Source organism: Alligator mississippiensis, chromosome 1 (genome assembly GCF_030867095.1).
Source record: "Alligator mississippiensis isolate rAllMis1 chromosome 1, rAllMis1, whole genome shotgun sequence".
Classification (NCBI taxonomy): Eukaryota; Metazoa; Chordata; order Crocodylia; family Alligatoridae; genus Alligator; species Alligator mississippiensis.
Genome location: NC_081824.1, coordinates 237,081,457 through 237,104,772, shown reverse-complemented (window position 1 = coordinate 237,104,772; position 23,316 = coordinate 237,081,457). Strand labels below are relative to the sequence as shown.

The 23,316-nt window shown below is 47.8% G+C and overlaps 1 protein-coding gene across 1 annotated transcript in view; it reads left to right on the top strand.

Moving 5' to 3' along the window:
* Positions 1-9,816: 9,816 nt before the first annotated feature.
* MERTK (MER proto-oncogene, tyrosine kinase) overlaps positions 9,817-23,316 on the top strand; it is a 74,619-nt gene continuing 61,119 nt past the window's right edge. The window contains exons 1-4 of the mRNA XM_006258087.4: positions 9,817-9,962; positions 15,796-16,222; positions 19,187-19,287; positions 19,630-19,803. Coding sequence (XP_006258149.2) covers positions 9,899-9,962; positions 15,796-16,222; positions 19,187-19,287; positions 19,630-19,803 — 766 coding nt within the window. The 5' untranslated portion in view covers positions 9,817-9,898. The remainder of the gene's footprint in view (positions 9,963-15,795; positions 16,223-19,186; positions 19,288-19,629; positions 19,804-23,316) is intronic.

Below are 23,316 nucleotides of genomic sequence, written 5' to 3'. Positions count from 1 at the left end.
AGGGGTGGGGGTGGGGCAGTGCTGGCCTTGCTCCTGAGTCCTTCCGGCTCCCCTGAATCCTACTGCCCCTGGCTCCTGTCACCTTTGACAGGCAGCCAGGAGCAGATAAATATTAATTTTCCAAACTTTTTAGATGCCCCACAGGCTGGATAGAATGGCCTGGTGGGCCATATTTTGCCCACCCCTGTTCTATCCCATCTACTAGTCATTTATATGGATTTAGGTGCTTAGTGTGATTCTGTTTTGCCCTGTTCAAGTCCTGGAAACACCATTCATGTATTTTTACTTCTGTAACACCTTATCATCTAACTTTTAAGTCTGAGTCACAAAAAAGCAACAGAGAGGAGGACCAACCCACTTTTTGAGGGACTCAAGCAAGATAGAATAGAATCACACATAAGTGCCTAAATCCATTTATACACCTAATAAGGGGAGATTATATTCCACCTAAGTTTAGGATCCTATACTAGGACCTCCACAGCTTTAGCTTCAACATAGCTGCAGGCATTGGCAACATGTGGGGGGAGGGGGGCACATGCCCTACCTCAGATATCTGTGCTAACGTGGCTGCAGCTTGGCTGGAGCCAGCACCTGGCAACAGCAGGGGCAGCAGCATGGAGTTGTACCCCCCACTGCCAGAACTTACCTATGGCTGTGGGGAAGAATCAGCACTTAGGCAGCTTTGGGCATGTCCGCTTCAACACTTATGAAGGTAAGCAGCAGCTGAACAGTGGCTTTGAACATGGCCTTGGTGCCTAAATTATGTATTTAGACACCTTAGTATTTTTGGCGATCTGGACCCAAATCCAATTTCATATCCAAGGCATGCAAGTGCAGTCCTATTCTTTCTTGCTTAGTCCCTGAAAAAATGGTAGCGCAAAAGGTGATGAATCCACCCTGCTCCTCATAGCCTTGATATCAAAGTCAAAAAAGCAAAGGCGAAGTCATGTTACAAAAATTTACATATTAATTTTTTTTTCAGGGACTTGGGAAAACAGGAATAGGATTGTATGTAGGCACCTTTGAGGTAGAATAAGATTTGGACCCTATCCCTCAGTGACATTTTTGTAGTCTGTGCTCAAGCATAATTTAACTGCCATATTCTCCCTGCTGCCTTCTGCCATCTTTCTGTAGTACACCTGCAGCTTGCTCAGTCCCATTCTGACACAATCCTCAACTAGGAGGTTCATCTGTACTTAAAGAGGTTCCTAGCCTTTGACAGTGTGTTCATGAAGCAGGAGGTAAACTGGCTGAAGCAGGCTGTTAGGGTCCCTTCCTGCGTGATCAGGTGGCCAAACAGTACCACCTCTCTGGACAGGGTCTTGATCCCTGTCACCATCATTAGGAGTATGATTACTCTTCTCCATACATTCCTGGCATACAGAGAGGTGGTCAATTGTTTCTTCCTTCCATTGGCAGGTTTGCCTGGGGCAGTTTGATGGGCTCTCTGCCCCTCTCTGTGTCTCGGTGCCTACATGGGAAGTGCCCAGTGTGCTACCTGCCAGTTTAAGTCCCTGTGCTCCTTCTACAGGTCCCTATGGAAGATTCTCTCCCACACAGCTTGACAACTGTTGCCAGATAGTAGGTCCACAGGCAACAGTCTGTCTCTTGTCCTTGCCATCTCCTGCATCTTATGGTGGTTTATCAGGGTCACTGGAACATCACTGTGCAGTTCATATTTGCTCCGGAAGCATTCCAAGATCTTGTAGAACCATGGTGGTGCCAAGGTCCATGAGCATGAGTTGAGTGGTATGTACACCCACCAGTATTGCAGCAGGTGCCTTCTAAAGTATCTTACAAAGCAGGCCTTTTTGGATTCTGATCTGGTTGCTAGTTTGCAGATCTGGCCTGTGTACTTGGCTCAGAGTAATAGCTGGTCTTCTGACATTCCTCAGCCCATGTCCATTTTGTCTTATACAGTGTCAGCCTTGCAACCTTCTCCCATTTGGAGCCCCAGCAGAAAATGCACATGGCTCTTTGGATTCTTTGAATGACCAGGTGCATTGGTCTGAGGTGGTGTGTACAGGAGCATTGGTAGCAACATCATCCTCATGAGTGCCATGCACCGCCTCCATTGACAGACAGCGCGTATTCCGCAGTCCAATCTCTGCTTGATTATGGTCTTGGTCTTGGTCTTTTACCACACCTTCTGTCCATTCAGCTCTGGGTCAAAGTCTTCCCAAAGCATCTTTATCCCCTTGCGAGTGACAGATACCCCCAAGGCTGACAGGCCCCCGAGTTCACCCAGTACCAAGCAGCTCACATTGAGATTGGCCCCTGCTACCACTCTGTATACCTGGGTGTATTGTAAAACTCTTTCCACCAACCACTTGTCACTGCACAGGATGTTGAGGTCATCCATGTAGGCCATGAACCTCATCTCTGCTTCCCTTCCCTTAGGGCTGTTTACTCCGTTGATACTGGGATCTTGTCTGAGTTGCTGGGCTAGCAGTTTCATCATGCAGATGAACAATTTATCATGCAGATGAACAGAGAGATTCGGCAGCCCTGCCAGACACCTGACTCCACTGTGATTGGGGTGGTCAGTATATAGCATCTTTATCCAGGCGATGACAATCAGGGTGTCCCCCATTTTTTTCAGTGTCTTGAACAGAAAGTGGTGGGACACTCAGCCATAGGCCTTGTCCAGGTCAGGGTTCAGCATGGCAATGTACTGCTCTCTCTCACATTGAAAGCACAGTGAGTCTTACAGCTGCAGCAGGGCTCTGAGGATCTGTTGCCCTGGCATCACGCACAATTGATCCTCATGGATCAAGGCACTTGACTTAAAGTGCTCAGCCAAGACTTTGGCCATCAGTTTATAGTCGAAATTCAGGAGCATTATGGCTGTCCAGTTCTTCAACTCCTCCCTTGGCCCCTTCTTCTAAAGAAGGGTTGAGGCCCTGAGCCATTCCGGCCCCCAGGTGGTCCTCTTGCAGCTACTCTATATACATCTCCAGCAGGTATTATTACCAGGTATTAAGCCTTCAGGCTTAATACCAGGAAAAATAATACCAGGAAAAACTCCTTCACAGTCAGGGTGTCCAGGCTGTGGAATAAAATCCCTCCAGAGGTGGTGCAGTCACCTACCCTGGAGGTTTTCAAGAGGAGACTACACGGTCACCTTGCTGGGGTCACCTAACCCCAGCTGTCTTCCTGCCTAGAGCGGGGAGTGGGGCTGGACCCAATGATCTGCAAGGTCCCTTCCAGCCCCTAATAATCTATGAATAAGAGAACACATCGCACCAAAACCAGAAGGGAAAAAGTCAGAGTGGCTGCAGCGGGCCGCAGGAGAACTGGCACGTGCACTCACACTAGGGGACTTGCCTCTGTTCCCAGGTCCGCGTAGTTGTTTAGACAAATCCAGGTTCCTTTAGGAGCTCCTCACTTCATAGCTGCCAGGGAGAGGCTGCCTGACCAGTTCAGGCTCTGGGCTTATACAGCTCTAGCCTGAGCCCTCTTCCCATCAGGTGAGTCCCTCATTAGCCCTCTTCACCACCTGAAAGCAGGCTGTTTGCTCCCTTAAAGGAGCATGCACACCCCAGTGCCCTGCTACAACTAGTTATAACATCCAAAGATAATTCACTTGCAACTCTACCAATGTCATATACAGGTTTCCCTTGCTTTATGCTGTACATGCGTTCCTGGAAAAGGGTGCATAATTCTAATTTGCATAAAGGGAACCCACTTTACAATGTAACAAATAGGAATATGTTCCAAGACCTCGACTGTACTGACCCCCAGACCCATTTCTACCACTTTTACAACACAATTTTTGTACTCACCAACAGTAGACGGTACACACAAGCACAGGGCACTATCATAATGGGGGTGGCAACTACAGAAACTCGTGTCGCAGACAACAAACGAGGAGCACAGATCTATACAGGAGACTATATTTTGGTGCACATCACTCCCACAATGCACTGCACAAAACAGCTGACTGCGGGCTTCCACCACACCGATCGCCTAAAAGTAAATTGACCTCGCATATAACAAATTTTTGGTATAAAAATGGTCATCGCATAGGAGTGAAGTTGCACATACAGAACCCGCATAAAGCGAGGGAAACCTGTACACCATCACTTGCTCACAATAGCCATCTGCTGTCTACTGTGGATGGACAGGGCAATCCCTACATAAAAGAATGAATGAACACCAACCTGACATTAGATGTGGAAAGACTCACAGACCCTGCCCCCCTCCTCCCCTCCCCTCTCCCCCCATGGTATCTCCAAAAATATGTTGCTTTGAATTTACCTTCTACTACTAAGGTGCAACAAAAACTCACATATCGTGTGAAGATAAACAAAAATATACCTGGAAAACCCTATCCCACACACCCCTGTGTCCTATATAATACTCTTTTGCCAAGCATTCCTGCCAAAATGACCAAAAGAAAATACACAACTGCCACTGGATCTTGCATACATACCACCCTTCACTGAAGCAGGAAAACACCCCCCAGTAGAGCAGTCATGACAAAATCAGTGTCTTATTACCCTCACCTTCCTCTCCAAAGATAGTTTTTGTGAACTCCAGAGTCCCAGTAATTATTTCACTTCACTGATCACTTTCTTTCACGCAGTTTGTCCCTCCAGTCCTGGGTGAAAAAACAAATAATCAACGAAAAAAAGTTTCCAGCATCCATTCCCCCTCTTTCATAATCTTGACCTCCAGTATATTTAAATCCCCTACATCTTCATACACTATGTGCATACTCTTTCCTACATTTAACTTAGCTCTAACAACCTGTCCATATTTATCAATATGTCTCAGCGCCCTTTCTAAGCACAGGTGATCTCGACAGGGGACATTAACATTGCCCATATGCCACACACTTGGCTTAGTACCCATCTCCCCCTAGTACAGACACTCCATTTATCACCCTATCAGTCCTTATCTTCTCCAACAGTGGTTCCATTACACATATAAATACAAAAAATGGGAAAAGGGCATCCTCATCACACTCCTAACTGCACCTGTTTGTTCAGTCAGGCAAGCATTGACCAGTACTCAACACTTTATGTCCAAATACAGCATCTGAATCCATCCTATGGATGTGCAGGAGGAAACCCATCCTTTTTAGAGTGGCCAGAATAGATGTGTGTCATGCAATCATGTTTCTTTTCTAAATTCAGCTTAAGTATGACTACATTCAGTTTCTGACATCTGAAAAGCCAAACCACATCTGTCAGCTGCACTAAGGCTTCATGGATTTGTCTTCCCAGTATCCCACAGACCTGATCCGCCATCCTCCTCCTGATCACTAGGGATTCAGGTTTTCTGTTCACCGCAGAAAAACATGGTGAAATGCAGATTTTCTCATTTTAAGGAGAAAAATGTGGGAAACAGCAAGTTTCCCCTTGCAGACTGGAAAAGTTCTAGCTTGCAAGGGGCTGGGGGGAGCAGGAGAAGGGCAATCAGGGAGGGGGCACCATGTGCATGTGCACACACGTACATGGCAGCCAGACAGCATCGAGAGCACATACCCCCCAGATTTGTGTATAGCGTGGGGATGGATGCAGGTTGGCAGCTGTGAGCTCAAGGCTCCCTGCCCTGCTGCCCTCTTCCCAGGGCCTCTATGGCTCAGCAGATGGGACTTGGCGTGGCAGGACAGAGTGGGTTGGGACGGGGAGGCTTGATGGGTGGGGAGTGAGTGGCACTGGCAGGGCTGGGGGGCTGTGGCTTGGGATTGAGGGGCAATGGCATGGGCAGAGCACTGCCATATCAGAGCTGCTCAGTGCCACAAAGTAGGGGGGAGGGGACAGCTGCAGCTGGATCCATGTCTTGGTGAGTGAAGGGGCAGGGGGAGCTCTGATTTTCCATGATAAAAAACCCCAAAATCAAACATCAAAATGTATATGTATATGTATCTAGAATTTATTTATTATAATGATTGAGGCACTGGTAGGCTTCCAAATTGCTTTAAAATTGTAAATATATCAATAAAACTTTGTGTTCAACTTATACCTAGATATATATAGTGCTGTTTCATTTTAATAGCAAAAAAATGTGGATTTGCGGTTTTATCAGAGAATTTACGTTCTTTCTTTCTTAACAGATCAGAGATTTTGTCATTTTTAAACAGAGAAAACCAGGATCCCTGTACATCAGGGCCATGGATGAGGCAGTGGGGGGACCACTGCTCAACAGTTATTATCAATGCAGCCATGCCTCCAGCTGACATCATGAGCACACCTTTGGAGAGGAGCTGAGAAAGCCTTTACATTTGTGACCTATCAGTGGTACTATCTGACGCCTCAGGAAGATAAGCGTGATAAACATGGTACTTGTAGTGCTGTCCATGAAAGGAGTTATATCAAAATTAACTGTGAACTCCTCAAGAGTACTGCAAAAGGACTGGATGATCCAACTTACTAAAAAAGTTGGGATCCTGTGTACAGCCAGATTTATAATTTTCTGTGAGCAAGCTAGGATGGCTTAATTGTTCATGGCCTACTATATTCTATATAGACATCAGTACATGCTACAAACTCAGTCCATAGTAAAAATGATGATAATAATAATAATTATCATTGTTATTTTAAGAACTTTCTTCTAAACTTGGGAAAAACTATATGTAGGTTTCCTTATAAAAGGGAAATTCATGGTACAGTTCAAATAATTTTTCTGCATAAGAAGGAAAATGATCTAAACATAATATTCCAGGCAATGTTCATGTCCTTGGACATTTTGTTAATTGCAAACATTTTGCAAATGTAAGCTCCTTTCCATTAAGCGATTTTTGAAAAGCTAACTATCTCAAGACAACTTTTTTCTAAATCAAGCTAAAATGAGAAGTCCTCTAGATCCACAAAATCAAATGCCCAAGTAACCAAACCCACAATGCATGTCAGTCTCTCATTGAAATAGAACATCTCTGTCCCATTGTGGCCTCCTTTTGTGGAGTGTTTTCCCATCTGATTTGCTTGGGTAAACCACACAAAAGAGAGTCAGATATGACTCATACTTTTTCAGACACACTACTACATCAATGGTTAGGGTGCTTACCTAGGATGTGGGAGACCCAGGTTCAAATCTCTCGCCCAAGTCAGAGTTTGTTGGGGTTTATGCTTGTGAAAAGTTTGCAACAAATAAGGTGCTGGGTACCTGCTCCCCTATGGTCTTCAGATTCCAGACTATTCAAGGCCCAGATGAGCTACCACCAATACAACAACAGCTATTTCATCTGATGCACCAGGAATCTCCAGAGCTACAGGCAGTGATAACATGTGCTGAGGCTCTGCATTTGTGGGGCCTGCAGACCACAGCCTGCTCCAGATTGACTAACTCTATTCTAGCACTAACACAGATTGCCTCCTGGCTTTTTTAAGACATGCAGGGGTAGACAACGCTGGCAAAAATGTTGATGGCTGGCACACACCTGCCCATCTACCTATGACAGAACAAATCATTGCACATTTTATTCCAACCAAGGGTGGTGGGGTTGGCAGGCTCCTCAACCTACCTACAGAGGTAGCTTCAGGAGCCTCACACAGGCTTGATGAACAAAGATGGGTCTTAGGCAGAGAAGCTTATGTTGCAAGATCCAGAAGACCTAGGTTTGATTCCTACTGATCCCAGAGGAATGTTTGCTCTGGTGCTAGCATAGTTGTAAAAGACTTTCCTACACTCCCACTGTGGATTTAACTGTAGTAACAAATGCAGCCTCTGTGCTCAGTGGTATAATTTACATTCATCTCCACCAACCCCAAAGGAACCTATTATCAGTTCAGAGAATACTGAATTCTCCATTACAGATAACAAAATGAAATAGATGTAGAAATAAGTAGAATAATGTCACAAGAAAGTGACATCACCTACTGTTGAATTACAGAAATGACAATGCTTCAGAAATAATGATATATCAGTTATGTATTGTTATGACTTTAAGTTATGCTTTTGTGGGGGTGGGCCTAATACCTTATGCTGCCAGAATCCCAGCTAAGGGACCCACCATGAGAGAAATGAATAGGATTTGGTATCTCACTCAGGACCACCAAACCAATTATCATTGGATGATTTTACTCCTAGAAATGACAGGGAGACATTTTCAATGTGCATGAAAATGTTGAAATGAAAACAGAGATAAGTCCTTAAAAATATGTGCAAAGAGAGCATTAAAGGAAAAGAAAGGTGTTTATAAATCTACATAGTGGACCTCCTTAATGTTTTCTTACCTTCGGTGGGAAGCTAGAGGATTTGGGATCAGACTCGTATCCCCTGACCACTGCCCCCTAAATGGTATAGAAATACAGTAAATTCAGGAAAAATCCTAAAATATAAAAGAACAAGATACGATATGCAGGGGGTCAAGTGTTTCAGTGGGTAAAGGTATAAATAACACAGTTCAAGAGCTGGGAAGTATCACTGATGACTGCTGTTGTCTGTCCCTGCTCTTGAGCACCGAAAGCTTGGCTTTTCTGTTTGAGACTATAACCTGGCATTCTGATTGCTGTGTGAGGATGACAGAGTAGGCAGTGAGTGCCAACTGCGTAATACAGCCATCAGGTTCTGCAGTTACAGGAGGTGGCAAAACTGGGTCTGTTTTCCATTGATCGCCAAGTCATTCATCCTGCTGACTGATGCATTCACCGGGTGCCTAAAGAACATGGGAGCCTTCATGAGAGTGATGAGGTTTAGCTAATAATGTAGATCAGTGGTTCTCAACCTTTTTTGTAACCCGGACCCATCTGTAAAGTTCAATGACCAGTCCTGACCCAGTGCCCCTCACTCCTGACCTGCTGCCCCCAAGTGTGTGGGACAGGAGGGGTGTGTGTGGGGCATGGAGCCCCCAAACAGCTCCCCATAGGCTGGAGCTCTGCCAGCCCTCAAGGGAAAAGCAACGGTTTCTCACGTTTTTCTCCTTTAAAGGAGAATCCATTTTTCAAGTTTGTTTGTGACCTATTGTTGCGACCCACTTTTGGGTCCTGACCCACAGGTTGAGAAATACTCCTGTAGATAATGTTGTGCCAGAAGCTTCAGGAGTGCGGACGGTTGGATGCACCCCAACAAAAACAACAAACACTGGTCCTTTTCCATGGACTCCTTGAAAACTAGGGAGCCGCTCTAGAAGAGAATGAAGATGTGGACACAAGCCCCAGGAAGAGCAGGAGTGGCAGGGCTTGACAAAGGCACACTGATGGAAGGCAGGGTAGATTTGCACCTCACGGGTTAACTAAATCGGAGATGCATAAACTTTCATGAGCTGTGGCTTATTTAATCGGATGCCGGTGAAGGGGCTTCTAACTAAAAAGCAGTAAGTAGAATAGGAGATTAGAATAGGAAGGGCAGTGAAAGGGGAGGAAGAAAGGAGGGGGCCCTGAAGGGGTAGGCACAATCTTCTCTCCCATGGGAACAGGACTGAAGGTTTTGGCAGAGTTCTCGGCTCTTCAGCGGCGCCGAGCTAGCCCCGTTTTCCGAAGCCGCGCCGAGCCTCATAGGAGACGAAAGCCTGTAGTTGAACAGGAACAGTTTTCCCAGGCACGTTTTGCAGCCAGCATTTTTTTCCAGAACCTGCAGCCCCCTCCCAATTCCGGAGCTACTCCCCATTTCTTTCGAGAACAAAACAGGGGCAGAAAGACTCGGGGCAGGGGGCTCCCCCCTGGAGGCGGTTCTGTGGGCAGCCTCCCGCAGGGGCTGAGTTGCGGGTCCCCCCACCTGCCCGGCTGCGGGGCGAGGGAGTGCCGGGCGAGCTCGGCCGCCACGCAGCAGCCCGGCGCCCCCGGGCACTGCCCTCCCGCCTCCACGGCGCCCGCGGGCGGAGCGCGGGGCGGGCCCGGGCCTGGGCAGGACACTGCGGCTCCGCCCCGCCCCGCCCCGTCCCGTCCCGTCCCGCTCGGGGCAGCAGTTTGCTGGGCGCACGGCTGCCCGAGGCGCTCCCCGGGCTCCCGCCATGGGTCGGTGCTGGGCAGAGCGCCCGCTGCTGCTGCTGCTGCTGCTGCCGGGCTGCGGAGCGGGTGAGTCCGGCTGCGCCCGTGGGCTGTGCTGCTTGGGCAGGGACCTGTGCCCGCGGGCGGGCGCGAGACCATCCCGGCCCCGGAGCTGCCCGCAGGCAGGGGCGGGAGATGTCCCGGGGGGCGAGCAGGAGCCTGCGCGCTCATCCAAGCCCCGGGCTTAGGGAGGGGTGGGGGGGAGTCCGGAGAAGGGGAAGTGTAACCCTTGCTGGCACTCTGGGACTGAGTCTGTCTCTCTCGCTGCCCTCACAGCAAGCTGTACCCCCCCATCCCCTTGCCTCTTCAGAGTGTAGGGCAGGGGCCGGACTGGCAAAGACATCCCAAGCTCACCCGCGCCTCGACGTGGGGTGTCCGGGCAGAGGGCGGGGGAGCCACAAGGGGCCCAGTCCTTGTTGCTGGGCTCGCATCCCCACAAACAGCCAGGGATGGGATGGGGTTGAGGTGCTCCAGCTTCTTCCCGACAGTGCATCCCAGAGGCATGTGCGAAGCCACGGAGCCCCAACCAGGGCTTGCAGCCTCCCTGCCACCTGCTGCAAGCAGCCTGGCCTCCGTGGTCCGTGCCAGCTGCCCAGAGCCCAGGCTGGCTGTGGCGTGGCGAGCAAAATGGCACGCCACAAAATAGCACGCGATATGCTCTGCTGGCACACGTGCCATTTTGTGGCGTGTGACCTCTGGGGTAGGTTCTTTGGGGCAGCGATGCTGCTGTGCTGGGCTTGAACCAGGTGTAGCAAAATGGGACCCCTTTTCTGTTGGCCCCTAGATATGCTGATGTGATCTAAGTGAAGATGATGGGAACACATCAGTCATTGGGTTCAGTCCCCTGCAACTGTAGATGACTGTAACACATTACAACACTGCAAGAGTCCATGGGAGTCCATTAGTGGTCCCTCCCACACACCACAGCTGACAGAAGAAAACCCACAAATATAAAAGCTCCAGTTCCTCCAAAACAACACTCTGCTATGGAGAGAGAGCAAGAGAAACCAAGGGTGTCACTGATCCCTTGGGCCCTTTCAGTGATCAGGAATTTGTTGGGTAAGGTGTGCCTGGGTGATCCTGGGAAGTGCCTTGCTTTACAGAGGAAAGCATAACAACCCCAGTGGTCCCTGCCAGTGTGACCTGGAGTAAAATTCCTTTGTGGTCCTGATTCTGGTGGCTGGATTAACCTTGAATAGCTGAACAACCCCCATCAGTCAGACCAATTTGGTATACATATGGGACTGTGCCACTCTTCCTGCCCCCCCCATCAGTCAGGTGCCTGAGTGTTTCCTAGTTCATTTCTCCCTTCTCAGCTATGGCCAATCTCTGATGCTCTGGAGGAAGGCAGGGGAGCAGACTTGTGCACTAAAACAGGTGGGATAAAAAAGCGTGGGATTAAAAACAGTAGGATGGTATATCAGTACACGTATTACAGTGCAGCAAATATAGTGAGCATGTGAAAAACTCTGGAGGAAGAAGGATGATCCTGAAAGGGCATCGTAACTGCCTAGCCTGCCCTGGCCTTCCTTATTAGCACACCCAAACCATAAAGTTCTTCACATTTTGAGCAAAAGCATCCCTTTGAAAAGAGCCCCATAAAACGGCAGGGGAACCCCAGTGCAAAACCACTAGTACTCAACCCAGACACCCGTGGGAAGCTGTCTCTCACTTTGAAACTACTTCCTCTCTCTTCAGCCATTCCCTCGACTCCGTCTGCACCATCAGCAAAGTCAGGAGCCCCCATGACCCCAACAACTTGCTGCACAGTGAGAAAGTGTCCTTTCTGCCCTCTCTTAGGGACAATTACAAAATGAACACCCAAAGCTCTGTATCACATGTCCCTGTTGCTCACTCTGAAATCACCCTATCTTAGCCTACTGTCCCTTCAAAGTTCTGCAATGGTCATTTCAGAGGCCCACGATGTGGGTGGGATTAGAAGGAAATGAATTCTGTCCCACGGTGGGCATGTAAGAGCTTTGTTTCTATGTGAGGGGAGCATGTCCAAATAGTCTTTTTATCAGGGTAAATATGTAAGTATTTGTTGTGACCACTTGAATATGCATGTTGGATACAGTCAGAGAAATCCTGAATTTATAATACTACAGAGAATGTGTGGAAATCTTCCTGGATTTACATAGTAATCCAGTAATATCTCATTAAAAAAATAATTGGACTCTGTAAGGTTTTCTGATGTAGGGCTCTCAGTTTAGATTCTTTCTTCCGTTCTCTGCACATTCCAAAAGTCATTAAGGGAATCTGTTGAGAAAGCAAGACTGCAGCTAGAGATAAGAACCCTTTGAGTGGGTGGGTGTGTGATGGGGGGGAGGAGAGAGTTTTTTTTCTTTTTTGCTTCAGTAGCTGGGTCTTTGTTACTAGATGGCTAGTTGGTCCCTTCAACTGCAGACTGGGTGAGGTGACTGTATTGCTGTCTTTAGAAAGTCTGAAATAATAATAAAACTAAAGTTCTAAATCAGGGGTCGGCAGAGTGCCAAAAACACCCACAACCTCAACTTGGAAGATGTTGGCATGCCAGGGGTGGGCAGCAGGAAAGCCGCGAGAGGCCTGATCCATGTTGTATCAGTGCAACCCCGACCCCTTCCCTTCCATCCACCCCAAGGTGCACGTGACAAGCTAAGTGCCTTTGCATGCCACTCTGGCACCCATGCTGGAGGTTGCCTACCCTTGTTTTAAAAAATAACATTTTAGCTTGTATTTCTGCTTCCCTTTCCCCCGCAAACAGTTTGCTGCTGGAATGAGGAGGTGGGTGGCAGGGAGGGAGGGAGGGGTGCTCCAAAGATGAGGGTGCTAGCCCAACCCTGTCAAGATCGGAATTCAGTGCCTACTGTGCCATAAGCTCTATGTCTTTAGGACACACTTCTCTGCCTATCAGTGGAGATAATTACATTTCTCTTCCTCTCGGTGGTGTTGTGAGGACAAATACCTACTATGTTGGTGGGGGTCGTATCAGTCCCCAGGAGAGAGTTCTAGATTAGAAAAGGACTCAAGTAGTAAAGGTGGTGGCACCTTTCTGAGTGCATGTATTAAAAGGAAAGGTATTGGATCCTTGAGCTACCAATACTTTTTCTCTGGGTAATAAATGCAGAAATACCGGCTAATATTTTGTTGTTTACGAGAGTAGATTTTTTCCTGCAAATAATTAAACCGACTTTAAAAAATAGATATTGCTGTCTCAGCTCAGCATGAGATTTCTAATTCAAAGGAGAAGGAGGGCTGCCTGGCTGGTCTGTGTCAGGAAATGAGGGTCTCAAGTTTCAGAGGTCCCTCGCAAGGCAAAAATCTGTCTTTATTGAGCCATTCAGCCATTTTGCATCTGGTCGCCTGGTTCCTAGCATGGTATAAGCAAGCAGCAGTAAGATGTTGAAGGTTCAGCTATACTCACCTGCTTTTTGTTTGTGTTATGATGGTTTAAGATATGAGGCACTCTTGAAGAGCTTAGTAGTTTTTGTAGGGGAGGATAGTCGTTTAGTAACTTAGACTGGGACAGCATTTCTGTTTACTCTAAGAGTAGTCAAAGCTGGGAGCAAACTGTTGTGACTGTTCAGGAATTTCTTTCGAAAAGTATCATTTTTCATGAGTAAAAATAGAGATCAGCTTAGTAAAGAAATGTATCCAGCCTCAAAATTAGGTCGCTGGTTCTATGTAATGTACACCAGACTTATTTGAGTGCTCAGTTATTCACAGTGGGAAATTTATTTTAATGACATAGCATTAAATCTTAGAGATGTTTCATTTTTCAGGACTACTTGCTGCCTAAAAAAGAGTCTCTTTTGAATACTTGTTGAGTAAAAATGTCCAAACCTTCTACTAATTTTTTTATTTAATTGTAACTACTTAATTCATTTTTTTTGAAGTGCAGAGTTAACTAGGATTGATCAAATTTACTTTTTGAAAAGGAAGCATAATTTTACTGATATCAACAAGGTGGATTGATCAGACCTTTAGTTTTGCTTGAGATATCCAGTAGAAGATTTTTTAAACTAAACTAGTAAAAATATTTATCTGGAAAGCATTCTGCAGAACTCTTCTCTTAAAATATGCTGCTTTATTTCTTAGAATTTTTTTATTGCTCCTCTTAAAGACTTGTACAGGCAAGAGTGGGAAATGCTAGAAAGCTAGGGGGAAAAAGTAAGTTGAATGCTTAACATTCTTCATCAGTGTTAAATAATATGTCACACTGTATTTTCAGAAGGCAATTTGTGTTAACTTCAGGCTGCTGCTGAGCAGGGAGTCAGCAGGAAAAACCTCCATAGTAATTGCCTCCCAGATAAAGCACTTTGTAATCATTGGTACCCTTGCAAAGAGAGGTAGCTATTTATGTTACCTTGAAGTCAAGCAGAAGCCAGAGTAGAAGTGTGCCTTATAGACTACCAGAATCAAAACATGCATAAGCTTTCATGAGCTACAGTTCACTTCATCAGATTCTGTATACAGTAATGTGCTCGGCTTCTGACGAAGTGAGCTGTGGTTCACAAAAGCGTATACATCTCTGATTCTGTTGGTCTTTAAGGTGTATCTCTACCCTGCCTTTTGCCATTAATATCCTATGCAAGGTAGTAGTCCCACTTCATCAATAAGGACAGCAAGGCACAGAGGCTAATGGACTTTGCCCACAGTCAAACAACCTGGTCCAGGGCAGAGAAAAGAAGAAACTTTGGATTTCAACCCTTGCTCCTGTGTACAAGTCCATCCTTTTGCTTGAGTACTCGCTTTGTTCTGCCAGACTTGGGGTGACCCTTGAGACTCCACAGCTCACATACTGGAAGTCCTTGGACAGCTCTCAGCTGTGAGTAGAAGTCTGCAGTCCAGGCTTGAACCCAGGTTAGAGAAGCACAGAGGCTCGAGTGTATGCTAGGTTTGCATGGTTGGGTGACTTTCCCACCCAGTTTTGTTTTGCTGTTGCTGAGTTCACAGTAACTTCAGCTCTGGCATTCTCCCAAGTTTAGCTTTTCCTAGAGGGTTTCTATCCCAAACCTTTTCTGCTTGGGGACCTTCAAATCCTCTTACATTCTAAAACAGGAGCCATTAGGAGGTTGCCTGACCTGACAGCAGCAATGATTTTGTGTCTCAAGATGGGGCGCACACGTCAATTTAGCAAGTCAACCAAAATACCTTGCATTGAACATGCCTGTTCTGTTTCAACACAGCCCACTGAACCAAGCAGAGCACTCTTTTTGCATCACTCCCTTATGCAAAATTGCAAATGGTCCAATTAGGTTTAGGTGTATGAATAGGAGGGGCTATGAGTTTAAATGCCGTGAAGCATTTTCTCCACTCTATAAGATGTTTTTATTAACACAACACAGCCACATGTTAATCATCTGTTTTTGGTGCCAACATCTCAGCTGAGTGCTCCAGCTCAAATGAGCGCTGGGAGGAGGGCCAGCTGGACTCCTCAAGCACAGTAATTCGTGCAGAGAGCACATCTTTGTGTGTCTGTCTCATTCTCTTTGTAACTTGGCTTCTCTGTTTATGTGGAATGCTTTTTATAGAGTTATTTCATACCACAGTAAAGGAGGCATGTGGGGAAACATCCTTGGCAGCACGCAGCCTAGAGTTTGTAGGTCTAGGGGTTGTGTGGGGAAGGGCCCCCAGAGATCCACAAAGGGAGGAGCCACCCTGTGTGGAAGCCAGTCTCTTCAAGCAGCTATGCCCCCAGCTCCCACCAGAGCTTGTAATATGGGTGTGCAGTAGGAGCCATGCCGCCACAGATGGAGGGAGTCCTGTAGCTGATGACCTGTAGCTGTGAGAGGGTCTCTGCGGGAGATACCCTCAAGTCAGGTGGAAATCTGCCTTCTGATATTGAAAGAGGTTATAAAGTGTGGGCGTTGTTTTACAGATAAGGATGAAGGAAGATCAGAAATAAGGAAGTCACACCTGGTTCCATCCAGAAAAGCAGCTTCATTGGACTCAGCCATTGCATCCCGATTTCCCCGGTCCCTTCTAATCAAGATGAACCATCCCACCCAGAGCAGTACACAAATGCAATCTGAGGAGCCAAGGACTGGCCGGGCAAATGGAAGACTTGTAAACCACTCTCTGCAATCAGTTAAATTTAATCCCACAGTACGACACATAGTAATTAATGAGGATACAGATGTCACTTTTAATTGCTCAATTAATGTACCTCGATTATTAATCAATCAAGATTCTTTTGTTATTGCCTTGTGGAAAGATGGGAAGGAACTGCATGTACCTGACCGCATAGCCAGCCGATATTACGAGGTTTTTGATGGGGAAGAAATAACATTGATCTCTACCTTCAGGTAATTTATAAAGATATCTGGAGTGGTGCTAACTGATTGCTGTTTCCATTTCAGAAATGTCTAGTGGCTGGTGGCTTAGATCAGTGGTTCCCAACCTTTTTCTATCCATGGGCCACTGCCACCCCTCCAGTGTTCATGCAGACCAGTGTTTCTCAACCTTTTAAGTGGCAAGTACCCCCTAACTTCCGAAAACTGTAGTAAGTACCCCAACACTCAATTTTCCAGGGGATTTTATATTTACCAACTAATGTGTGCCATATGTTGGAAGAAGGGCTGTGCATATAAGGCTGTGATATAACACGTCTGATTTGGTGTGGGTAGGGTTACCACCTTTTACACCTGGGGTGCACAACCCAAGTATATACCTGGGCTAGAGGTGATGTTGGCCAAAGCTAGGAGGGCTGAACCCAGTGCTGTGCAAAGTGTGGCACGCCAAATTATTACTTGGGAATTTAAAGGGCTGCGCAATGCGTGGCGTACCAAATCTTTTGCCATAGTTTTGAGAGGAGGAAGGGGCGAGAGAGAGAGGAAAAGAGGGTGAGAGAGAGAGAGGATGGGGTGGAAAAGAGAGCAAGAGAGAGAGAGACAGATAAGGAGGCAGCTGCTGCCAGACATGGAGCCCAGGCTATTCCCAGCAGGTGGCTGGGAGGCTGCAAGCCCTGCTGCAAGCAGCCCGAGTTCTGTGGCAGGCATCAGCTACCCAGAGCCTGGGCTGGCTGCAGCCAGGAGGCTGCAAAGAGCTGCTCTGGGCTCCGGCATCGTGCACCTTGGAGCAGATGGTGTGGGGAGCCCTGAGGCAGCGCAACCCAGAAAAGCCGGGCAGCTTTTCTGCGGACAATTTTCTGCCCAACATCTCTGGTAGAAGGGAAGGGGCATGGGGGAGGAAAGGGGCATGGGGGGGTGCAGATTGAGACCCCCCCCCCATGGTGAAGGAGGGAGTTGGGCAGGGGCTGGAGCTGGGGTGGAGGTGTTACCCAGTCAGGGTGGTGAATGGGACCCCGGGGCTGGGGCGGGGAGTGGGATGGAGCCACAGGCAGTTTGTCGTGGGGGCATGGGGGGGAAGTGGCTCCCTGCTGCTGCATGCACCACTCGGGGGTGGGGGAGGGGGGCATGTGCCCCCCCCAGATTTGTGTATGAGGCAGATGCAGGCTGCCCACTGTGTTGCTCAGGGCTCTTTGCCTTACTGCCTTTGCCCTGGAAACTTGGCAGCAGCTGCATGTCCCCTGTCCATCCAGCAGGAGTGGGGGCAGCGAGTTGTGTCTCCCACCTCTGGGCGAACAGAGGATATGGCACAGCCAGCACATGGCTCCCAGGGCAAAGGCAGCAGGGTGGAGAGCCCCAAGCCCACAGCAGGCAGCCCACCTCTTCCCTCACCCCACATAAGTGTCCCCATTTTTAAAAATGGTGGTGGCAGCGCTTGAACTAAAGCTCATTTGACCAGCTTTAGATCAAGCACGCCTGCTGCCATTTTAAAGTGCCAGGATGCTGATCCTCTGAATGAGCCGCCTGCAGCTGTCGGGCTCCCTGCCCTGGCACCAGGGTCCCATTCACTGCCCTGGCTGGGCAGTGCCCCCTGCCCCAGTCACTCCCTAACCATGGGGGCCTTTCCTCCCTTATGCCTCTTCACCTCCACAGACTTACCTGCAGGGCACTGCTCTCCACGCTGCCTGGCTGCATTCCTGAATATCAGTTATCAGATTGGTATCAGTCAAGAAAATCTCTATCGGTGCACCTCTATATTAGCTGCTCCGCCAGCCAACACAGCAGAGCCTCCAGCCCTGCCGATGACCTCAATGGGTCAGAATGATGCCAGATGATGAAGTTTCTGTTTGCTTGTTTTTTAAACCAGGGTACTTGCATACACAGAACTGCATGTCCAGGACATCCAGTTTGCTCAGTCAAGCACCCAAGATTTAAGAAATGCCTGAGTATTGGTTATCATCCGTCTTAATTTGTCTCCTTTGTGCATATGCATCACCAGGCAGTCCCTGTGTCCTGCATTGTGCAAGGTAGATGGTGTGCCAGGGCCAAATTAAGTTTATGCCTTTGTCTGCAGGAATACTGCCTCCTTTATTGCAGAAGCCAAAAGGTGTCCAGCAAGGAAGGTGGGGCACTGCAGAAACAGAACAGATGGTCTCATGGTTAATGCACTTGAATGTTTCCCTGGAGACTTGATTTCTGTCCCTGCCTCTGCCACTGAGCTCTCTTGTGATGCTGGGAAAATCACTTACACCATACTTTTCACACCTGGCCCCTAAATGCAATTCCCATTTTCTGGGTTCCCAGTTTAACAAATCTAGACTCTGATTTTGCAGAAATTCTGAGCACTCCCTGTAACTACTGAATCAGTGGGAGCTAGGCTTTGAACTTATGAGTCCTTTGTAAAGTTTAATTATGAAAAATCAGGTCTAACTGCCTCAAACAGCGCACTGAAAATTAGTGAACACTTTTGACTTTAATCTCTGTTTCTGCTCCCCACCTGTTAAACAGGTAATAATGTCTGATCACATCATATAGGTTTGTGAGAACAAACTAACATGTTTGAAGCACTTCAAAACTGTTGTGAGGAGCAAAAAACCTATGAAGAAATTACTCATTCTGTCTTTCAATAGCAAGCCAATTAATAAGGCTGGCAGCCAAACACTGACTGAACAACAGAGAAATCAAATGATGAAGACAAGATTGTAGAGTGAGCACTACTCAGTCTACACTGATGCAGCAGCAGCCTGTGTGGAGAAACTCCCTTGTGACTTGAGTCTGCACACTTACCTTTAGTCCTGGTGTTTCTGAACCTTGGAGTGCTTGACTTCAATTGTAAACATCATTTTTGCATTAACATTATTTAGACCAGTTTTGGAAGGATTATGGTATTTTTTTTCATGTGTACCAAGGAACAGAAGCTGTTTGGGGTCAGTCTAGAGGCAAATGACCAGACACCTGTAACTCTTTCCTTTCCCCCTGCAGCATAATCCGTGCACAGCGCTCCGATAATGGATCCTACAGCTGTAAGCTGAAAATCCACAATGATGAGATCGTGTCAGACCCAATATTTGTTCAGCTGGAAGGTATGCCTAGCTTGGAAAATGCCAATGGCAGAGGGCTGCAGGAGCACTGAGACCAGGGGAGTTCACACCAGAGTGCAGAATAGAACTGGGCCACTGGGACTGCACCTGGAGAGGTCCAGGAGCAGAGAGGGGTGGGAGGCAATGCTGAATTCAGGCCAGCAGGGACTGTGACACTTCTGCTGAGAGCAGGCATCACAGTAGACACAGGACTGAGGGAACTTCCAGCCTATTACCAGCACTGCTGCCAAATCCAGGCATGACCGATTATTAAGGCAGTTGCTGTAGTGAGCCCCTATCACAGCTGTTTCTGGAGCCCACTGTTTCTTGTGTCTGTCTGCACAGGGCTCCCACACTTCATCCAGCAGCCCCGGAGCCTGAATGTTACTAGGAACAGGCCTTTCAATCTCACCTGCCATGCGGTGGGGCCTCCAGAGCCTGTACAGATTCACTGGTTTTGGAACAGCAGCAAAGTGAATGAAAAACCTGACATTTCTCCCTCCATCCTAACTGTGCCAGGTGAGTATAATGGTGCCACTGAAGGAAAGGGGGTGGGAAGGGATGCACTGCCTGCCCATCACTTGAACAAGAGAATGCTGGACTCTGATTGTAAAGCACCTGGCTTTGTTTATTGTACTTGGTGGCAGGCAGTTAGGTGGCAGTACTCATCTCCTGTTTGCTAATCTAACGGAGGAACAGCTAAACTGCTAATGTGACCATCAGGTTCTAATATCACCTCGTGTGTGAAAGGTCAGGAAGCCTCTTCCCTGGGCAAGTCCTAGCCTGGGCACATGTCCTAGATAAGTCACAGCTCTTGGAAAAGCATTGAATTATATGCCAACCCATGCACTGCATCTCTGAAGGGCTTGTGTGCACAGGTAAGGGAATGTGTTCAGACCTTCAGCCATTGAATGTGTCCATCTGAGCAGTAAAGACAGGCAGTACAAAAGCTTATTTTGTGCAGAGGTCCTTTGCAATAGCAGGGGGACCTGCCAGACATGCAGGTACTTGCCATCCATTGCAGCACTCCATGCATTTCACTGTAGCATTCCCTTCATTCAGCACAGATTTTGCTTTAGGTGTTTAATTGAATACTATATCTGTGCAGGAATATGAAGAGGGTAGGCATTGGCTTAATAGATAAAGTGGTCTAACTGGGACATGGTTTCTTTCCTCAGTGTCACACTGCAATGTACGCCCTGGAGCTGGTTGTTGTAGAAGTTGCTCTTGGACGTTATTTGGCCAGTGGCCTACAAAGACTGCAAGCTTCTTTTGGTTTATTTATAGGCTTAGACATAATCCCACAGAATTTGTTAGGAATTTCTCCTGTAAATTAGGAAAATAAAACCACTTCATTTCAGCTAACCTGCCTACCAGAATGAGCTAGACCATTAATAAATTATAAGAACAAGGTTAGTAAGAGGATGAAAAACTAATAGACAACCCTTTTAGTAAAGCAGGTTTCTTTCCCATGTAAATTCACCACTGTTCTCAGATGACCTCCTCGAAGATATCGCCAATTTACTTGATTGTCCTCAGTGAGCATTCTGTGGGTCTGCTGTGAAAGGGTGTAGAGTCTGAATTTTGAATGGGAAGGTTTTTCATTGTCAAGCATAGGTCTACACCACAGTCACAGAGAACTCAGTCTTGCTCTCAGAGGAATAGGCCCCACCCACTCCTGTCGGTGTACATCAACACCAGGAATATGGGGTAGGGAGCTGAGGACATTCTGAGGAATGCCCCAAGCTGCTATTCTTAAGTACTTCAGAAACCCAGGTCTTGAGCGCAGCACTGGACAGCAGTGCTTTCTGCCTCCCTGGTGTAGACAGACCCTGAGAGCCCAGAGAAACTGATGGAAATGGACCCTGCAACAGATTGTTTGCTTTGTATCTGGGTCTTTCCAGACACATATAACTTAAAGTATACCTCTTGGCCCACCCCAGCCCCCTGACTGGAGGCCCATGGGCTTCTGTCAGTGTTCAGGGTCCCATGGCTGTCCTGTCCTGTCCTGCCCTTCCCAACATGGCTGCTACTGCACAGGGGGAAGGAATTGGTGGCCACCCAGACTTTAATGGAGAATGGGAAGCTGTGAAGAGGCACTGGGTTTCTGGGTGAACCCCATGCTTTTGATATCAGCAGGGGGTGGGATTCCAGGTGCCTGCGCAGAGGCACTGCTTCTCTCTTCATTATGGCATTCCCTTCTTTAGCCATGGCTTCCTTTCCTCTACGGCATGCTCTCCTGCTACTGATGCCATCTAGGGGCCCATGGGGGACGCTGAGGCTGAGGGCTAGCATGTCCTGCATTTTTCCCTTTGCTTTCCTCTGCCAGTGAAGCCACTCACTTTAGCATGCCCCTGTGGAGTTGTTCCTTCGCTATAACCTCTTGCATGGCTGCACAGTGTGTTATGCTCGATGTGAATACATGGAGAGTCTCTGAAGTGTGCCCTAAATCAGAACAGCTGACTTGGTCTTATTGTTTCTGTGGTGAAAGGCCCCAGATCATGTCCCGAAGACAGAGGTGACATTATTGCCATGTCCCAGAGACAAGCTTTTGTGTAGCAGCCAGTCACAGGGCTCAGTCCTGTCATCCTTTTGTGTTTATTGTCCTAAGGTAAGGTTGATAACGATAGTAGAACTGCAGGTTACAAGTGACCTGGGGGAACCTGAGATGAACACGCTTCCTCCATGGACACCACAGTGGGAGATTAAGTACCTTGCTCAAGGCCAGTGGCAGGGCAGGGCAGCACTGGGTCTCCCAGGTGCCAAATGAACACCCTGAGCCATCCTCCTTTCCTCTCCCAGTCAGGTCAGGGGTAGGTCCAGCTTCCATGGGGAAGTGCTGTGCCAACCCTGAGTCCTACCGTAGGCATCCAAGTCTAGATTTATTTTCTCAAGTGTGGCAAAAACAGGGAGCTACAGGGTTGGTGCCATCAAACTAGGACGTATGGCAAGCTTGGGGTATGCCCCCTACACAGGGCACAACCCAATCATACTTTGGATGAGCCAGGTGAATCTTTTGTCCCCTGAAGCAAAGTCACTGGAGTTCTGGCTTCTGTCCCATTCTTCAGAGGGACTAAAATTTCTTCTGAAAGGGAAGTCTGTGTCAAACTCTCTTCCTTCCTCAGCAGCCTATAAATAAATCTTTCCATCCCTTGACCAGGCTGACCGGTGCCCAGCAGTTCCCAGCAGCACCAGGGTTGCATCCACAGCAAGCTGCAAGCCCAAAGACTTTGCAGAAGGCTAGAAGTGACACTGGTGTAGGGAGCCCAAAACAGCAGAGTTGTTGGTGCTGGTTCTGGCCCTGCCACTGCTCCAAGTCAGTCTGACCATCAGCCCATGCAGCAGTTTCTTTCATCTTCAGTAATGTGGGAGGGTGACTTCCTGCATGGCAGCCATGTGTTCTACCCAGGGCAGGGAACACTATATTTCCTGTCCTCTAAGTGCTGGACCTGTGGGAATTCTGCCATTGGCTTCAGCAGGAACAGGAAGAGGCTGTCCAGGGAATTGGGCGCTCCCTGGCTTACATTCCCTGGGAGCTGGATGAGGTCCTGGTACACTGAGCAAAGCACTGGAACAGGAGGGGTAGAGATCGGAGAAGGTCCTGTGGTGAAATTCTCCCATGTGCTAGAGCAGTCTGTCTCTCTCTGGTATAGGCTGGCTTAGTTGGCCACAGGGGATTGCCCTGACATAGAGGAAGTTGCTCCTTCATTCCAGTGATCTCTGACCACTTGCAGCTCCTGTTGCCATTGAAGCCTGTTCAGGTTAGAGCAGCTATGGGACTGGCTGACTGGTGTGGGTGTATGTATGCACAGATGACTTAGTGCAACCCCCTCACACATCCCCGTTCCACTCACCTCCTAGGCTGGCACCAAGGATCAGGGCTTTTGTCTTTCTGTGGTGTAGTTCTACCTGCAGACTCATCTCCCTGGGTGCTTGTGTCTGTGTTAGTGCAAGCAGCGTGTCAGAGCAATGTGATTATAAGGTCTCCTATGAATGTGAGTGTAAGGGAGGTAACATCTGGTTACTGTCAGC